Source organism: Lactuca serriola, chromosome 3 (genome assembly GCF_051521515.1).
Source record: "Lactuca serriola cultivar US96UC23 chromosome 3, Lser_US96UC23_V15, whole genome shotgun sequence".
In the NCBI taxonomy this organism is placed as follows: domain Eukaryota; kingdom Viridiplantae; phylum Streptophyta; class Magnoliopsida; order Asterales; family Asteraceae; genus Lactuca; species Lactuca serriola.
Genome location: NC_136410.1, coordinates 44641939 through 44648420, shown reverse-complemented (window position 1 = coordinate 44648420; position 6482 = coordinate 44641939). Strand labels below are relative to the sequence as shown.

Sequence of the window (6482 nt, the reverse complement as noted above, 5' to 3'; positions counted from 1 at the left end):
TTCTGTCGTCATTTCCGTGTGCCACCAGGTGGGTGGCTGGGTTTGTTTTGAAAACAGAAAACACATGTGTGTGTGTGTGTGTGTCAATTTTAGTGAAGTGGTGTTGTGTGTTATTTGGCCGGAATTCTCGAAGAACAACCACCACCACCACCACCAGCTAGCCACCGCCAGCCACCACAAGGTGATTGTGTGTATGCCTTTCTATTTAGTGTGTGTTTATTTTTTTGGGGTTAAAGCATTGTAAAATGTAATTAGAAAGTAGAATAATGAAAAGAAAACTCAAAACCACCACCGTATGGTGGTGGCTGTCGCCTCCTGCCGCCACCGACCGCCATGTCGGGTGGCGGTGTGCTTTGCATATGTTTAGATTACTTTTGGGATGCTTGGACTCGATTGGAATAGAACCCTAACTACCACCGTGAGGTTGTGGCCGCTGCCGCGAGCCGACGTGACCACCACTACTCGAGGTGGTAGTGGGTGGTGCTCGACTAATGATACCCTAATGGGCCTTATGAGACCCTAGTAGGTCTAATGAACCCTAATTGATCAAAAGACCTAACTATTGGACTGTCGGGACTTGCGTTTTGGATGACCGGATTGGGATTGTGTATTAAGCCCGACCACACTACATGATTGACCCGATAGATTGATGGACTGAATGGATTAAGTCCTTAATGGGTTAAGTGAGAAACACTTAACCCTAATCGTCATTTTATGTGAAAACCCTAATTTCACTTGGGCCTTAAGTTGGGCCTCTCTATTGGGCTTTGGTGATTGGACTAATAATGGGCCATTCAAGAACAATCATATGGACTAGAATAATTGGATGGGCTTTAGGGTAAGGCCCATATGAGGGGTTGTGCCCAATTTGGAAAATTAGGCCATAATTTGGGCCTTCATGATTATGAAATATTGGGCCATTTGAATGTCAAATGTTTGGACTGGACTAAATGGTTGGGCCTTAGGGTAGACCATGTAGAGGTTTGGGCCCATATGTTGGGCTTTGACTCATAGTTGACTTTTGGGCCTTTGGACTAGGTCTTGGGCTTGAATCAAGCTAAGATAGGGGTAAAGCAGTCTTTTACCCCAAGCGTGGGCTTATGGATATGTGTTGGAACCCAATTATTAATTGGGTGTTATTTTTATGATTGACAATTCGAGAACTTGTCATCCAGCAGCTAGAGTTTTGTCTATGGGACTTCGACAGTGTGAGGTGAGTCTCCTCACTGTTTGTATGGGTCTAAGGCACCAATGCCAACCCATTTAGTTTATGTATGATAGGAAGACCCGAGGGTTAGCCATAGGCATTGTGCATGAAAGACCATGGGGTTAACCCTAGGCAATATGTATGAAAGACCAGGAGGTGGCTCCTGGAACACTGTATGCTATTATGTATGAAAGACCAGGAGGTGGCTCCTAGGACACTGTATGTTGATTAGTTAAGTTGAGTAGTATGTATGATAATTGTCTTTGTGATTCTTGCATGGAAGACCAGGAGGTGGCTCTTGGCACTTGTCTGTGAGACCGAGGGGGTGGCCCCCGACTTGGCACGAAAGACCACGTGGCGGCCCGTGGCATAATGGCAAGACTATGTTTGGCACATAGCATCTTTTACTGATTATGATATATGTATGGCTCATGGTTATGTATGACAGTATGCGAGTATGTGCTTATATGCTAGATTGTATCTGATTGAAAGAGACCGAAGGAGTAGGACAACACCCATATATGCTAGGCAGTATGTTGATATGTATGGTATGTGGTATGATGGGGGAACTCACTAAGCTTCGTGCTTACAGTTTCCAGTTTTGGTTTCAGGTACTTCGTTTTCAAAGGAAAGGAGTCGGCGATCGCAAATCATCACACTATGTTTTCCACACATGAGATATTTGGAGATTACACACTGATATTGTTTTATGTTAATATGTTTTGATTATTTACACTTTGGTTTTGACATGGGATGTTATTATGAATGTTTTTATACTGTTGATTTTTATGAATTGTTAAACTAAAAACAAAATTTTTGGTCTTGAATTTTGGGATGTTACAAACGTGGTAGAGAACCATGGAAGTGGGGATTTCATCTTGAGGAGTAAACCGATTATAAAGGAGTCATGGGTTCTGCAGTTAATGGCAGGCGGTTGAGAAGAAGAAGGAGGAATCGTGAGGGAGAAGAAGGAGGAGGATTCATGCTGAGTACCTGAAGCAATGGAGTGGCGGGTGCTGCAGAGCCGATTGTGGAAGAAATAAACTTCCGACTACGTTGGACGAGTTACAAAGAAGAAGGAGGAATAGTGGGGAATAGCCAGAAGGAAACCTCCGGTTAACTGAAATAATGAGTTTATGCGACTCAGATTAAAAGTTTCTTGAGTTTTAAGGGCTGTGATTATGGACGACGGTTTTCCACTCACCGTTGTCCATAATATTAATAATAACCTATTATAGTCATTTTTCTCAAACCACATTTTTAACTACATGAATTTTATCGATTAAAATGGCAAGGTTATAAAATAGTATGATGTTGCTAATGATTATCAGTTGTGGTTTGAGAAAAATGATTACAAGTGGCTTTTAGTTAGATGTGGTAAGGGAAATGACAGTATTCGTTTTCATTTTAATTGATAAAAGTCGTAATCGTTAACATTTTATAACCAAAATAAAAATTTGGTTTCCTTATTATTATTATATTTTAAAAGTAATAATTTGTAGATAAAAGTTTTTTAAAGTTAATACATATCGAAGGAAGGAAAACAGGCAACAAGCTGTGCTGCTAGCCTTTTCTAGATGACAAAACTAATTCTTTTGAAAACAATTGTGAATTTAGGAGATATAACATTAGAATTCTTGACTCGTTGGATTCTGTTGATGAACTCCATCGCCTCTGGTGCGAGAAAAACAAAAGGTACCAAAGGCAAAATGTATAAACATATTTTGATTTCCTATGTTTGTATTCTCGTGCTTTGCCACTTTGCACTCAGTGGCATGCCTTGCTGTGAAACCCCGATCATCAAACCGATGAGAGGGGAGACCTCAATAAGATCCACACAAACGTGTTTCCCTCATACCCATCTAAGACCAAAATGTCAGCCAACCTGAGTGTGAATCTTCCATCCAGTGGGTCCGTTAAAAAGTTCACTAACGCTTCTTTCTTCACGAAAATACCAACACGCCGACAAACATAAAAAAAAAAACATCCCCAACCACATTATGTCGGTACTTGAAACCAGATCTCTCTACAATAAACCACATGTTCCTTATTGGATGCAATGATGCAATTAAAAGTTTAATGACTTAAAAGAACATTTTTTGTGTTATCGGTTTCGATTTAAGTCATTTTCCAATTATTTTATACCAAAGATCGGTTTACAATAATCCAATTCCTTTCGCGTATCATCCAAAATTTCAAACTGAATCCGTTTCAAAATCGGTCTACAAGAGATAGAAAATCCGGTTTACCCAACTCATGGCCCGTGGGTCTTACATATATGGGCCAATAGTGTCATAGCTTGAACATGGGCCTTAGTTTAACATACAGAAGCCTAAAGAAAAACCCCATTCTCAGTTTCTTAAATTAAAATGATGTCCTGACCTAAAACCCTAATCTTCTTCCCGTTGTTTCTCCTTTCATATTACGCCGATTCAGATATACGCCGAGGTACGCGTCTTCTCCAATATAGAATTTACATCTTACACTGATTCTGTATTTTATTTTATGATCATATTGAATTCTTAACGCCCGTTAAACTTTGCACATTATGAGTTGACATACGCCTGTGCATCTGATCTGATGCATTTCATGATTTGATTTTGATAGTTTTTGTTGATTTGAAGTCTTATAATCTGTGTTTTTCCATAGATTCTGATGTATAGACAAATACTTACCCTAATTGATTATGTCGGTTTCAATGCCGAACTAACTTTAGAAAAGGTTTTTTTTTTTAATCAATTCTTTCAATAGAATGCTCATGATAGGAATTATTAGCAAAGATTCTTAACGTGGATTTGATATAAAGCTGATGATTCAATGCATTTGAAGATGTTCGTTTTTTTTTTGACAAAATCCTAACTGTTTAATCGATGTGAAACTAAGTGTAGGTGATGGCTCCAAAACAGCCAAACACAGGCCTGTTTGTTGGGTTGAACAAAGGTCATGTTGTCACCAAGAAGGAGTTGGCTCCTCGCCCATCTGATAGGAAAGGCGTAAGTACAAATTTCTTTATTGAAAATTTCTCAAAAATCTTGGCAGTATCGTTTGAGTCTTTGATTATGTATGGATCACATGTTCATGATGATTGAAAAAGTGGTATTTTTTGTGTAGAAAACAAGCAAAAGGTCACATTTTGTGAGGAATTTAATCCGTGAAGTAGCTGGATTTGCACCATATGAGAAGAGGATTACGGAGTTGCTGAAAGTTGGAAAAGACAAACGTGCCCTTAAGGTGGCCAAGAGAAAGTTGGGTACCCACAAGAGAGCAAAGAAGAAGAGAGAGGAGATGTCTAGTGTGCTTCGCAAGATGAGGTATTCTTTTCTTTTCTTTTTTTAGTTTCTGTTTAGTTTGTACTAGTTTTAAATTAGAGTAAATTACACAAATAGTCTCTATGGTTTAGTTAATTTGCACTTTTGGTCCATAACTTATTTTTTTTAACTTGAAAGGTCCTTACTGTTTGCTTTTGTTACATGCTTGGTCCCTGAAAAAGATTATTTTGCCCTTGATTTTTCGATTTATTTAAATAAACACACCTCCAATCCTTATCCTTCATCTTATTTTACCTACCCCACTATTTTTCACTATTTAAATAATAAGATAGGGACCAAATGTGTAACAAAAACAAACAGTAGGGACCAAGCACGTAACGAAAACAATCAGTAGGAACCTTCCGAGTTAAAAAAATAAGTTAGGGACCAAGCGTTCATATTACCCCAAACCATAGGGGCCATTCGTGTAATTTACTCTTTTAATTATTTGATTTTATCAACTTGTTCTTATTTTTTTTTTAAATTAATTGTAGGTCTGGGGGAGGTGCGGAGAAGAAGAAGTGAGATTTAATTTTTTAGCATAATTTTGTTAACTATTTTTATTAATTAAAGTAAAACTTCAACTTAAGCTGAGATTGGGTACCTTTGTACTTATTTCTTTTGAAAAGATATGTCTTCTCTATTATACGATTTTGTTCGATTTTATGTAGTTCAAATTGTTAATGTGGAATGGTTACTAATTTTTTTTTCAAAAACTCACGATTTAAAAAAAAACATTTATCAGATTTTTTTTTGTGGTGGAGATTTCAACGGCTATTTTCATACAAAAAAGCTTTATATTGCGTAAAAGAAGTCTTGAATCGAGCCACCAACTTTCCACACAACACCATCTTTGACCTCACCCACCCGGTTGCTTTATACCCTTTGATAATTCTTTTAGTTGAGAGATTTAAAAAGGAGCATCTTTTCAATAACTTTATCGATCTGGTTCTGTACCTTTACATCTTCTTTCATTATTATCTTAAGTTTTTAATCAACAAATATAGTATTTTACTTCTAAATCCATATACATGAACCCTTGAATTTAAGAACGAGAACAATAACAGATACACAGCTGAGTTAGAAGAGTATTGGTTTTTCTATTTAAAACTATTTTTGAGCATTGACCCTTTTGGACTCTTTACGAACAATTACCTTGATGCCTTATTTTTCCCATTGGGCTTGAGCATCTTCTACGACTTTTACTTACTTTCTTGCCCTTTTTTGCCTCTGCCCAAGATCTTCATAAAAAGCATATAAAAGAATCATGTCTTATCAATAAGTACGACCATCCATATCAATAGTCTCTTAATTATGCCAAATCATGGTTTGCAATAAAAACTTACATCAATGCAATTTGAAGTCTTTTTCAAATCGTGGATCAAACAAAATATAACAAGTAAATTAATTATTGACGTTTGTTTGTTTTAAAGAATGGTCCTGGTATAATTAGGTTGCACGCCTTATTGTAGTTGCAAGTTTATAACTACGTGTCTTTTTCATTTAACCTATGTGGCACTTTGCAAATCTATCGAGAGCACTAATGTGGGTGCTTTGACAATCTCTTAAGTGGCCCACAACCCATTGCCATTATCATTGCCAAACCATCTAGAAAAGGCATCGTGAAAAAAATTTAGATCGGTATGTTGTTTAGACATATTAACTCTGGATATATATATATATATATATATATATATATATATATATATATATATATATATATATATATATATATATATATATATATATATATATATATAATTTTAGTTATCAATAGTTTTTCTAATATGTTTATTTATTTTGATTCAAGTAAATGAAAAAAAAAAAACTTCAATTTAAAATATTGTAACAATTATTTTGTTGAGTCCGACTCTTATTATTTATTTATTCTTTATTCCATATCAAATTGAAAAATATTATTTTGAATTTAAACTATTGATATCTTATATAGAAATATGATTTAATTT

The 6482-nt window shown here is 36.1% G+C and overlaps 1 protein-coding gene across 2 annotated transcripts; it reads left to right on the top strand.

Annotated features, from left to right (window-relative positions):
- Positions 1–3505: 3505 nt before the first annotated feature.
- LOC145092088 (large ribosomal subunit protein eL36y-like) lies at positions 3506–5161 on the top strand. Of its 2 annotated transcripts, none has more exons than XM_079029981.1 (4): positions 3506–3655; positions 4096–4200; positions 4319–4518; positions 5010–5161. In XM_079029981.1, the coding sequence occupies exons 2-4, from the start codon at positions 4099–4101 to the stop codon at positions 5038–5040; spliced, it is 333 nt and encodes a 110-aa protein (XP_078886107.1). In that variant the 5' UTR covers positions 3506–3655; positions 4096–4098; the 3' UTR covers positions 5041–5161. The 2 variants fall into 2 exon arrangements, with proteins under 2 accessions (XP_078886107.1, XP_078886108.1); XM_079029982.1 differs by having other exon boundaries at positions 3533–3655; positions 4091–4200.
- Positions 5162–6482: the final 1321 nt, after the last annotated feature.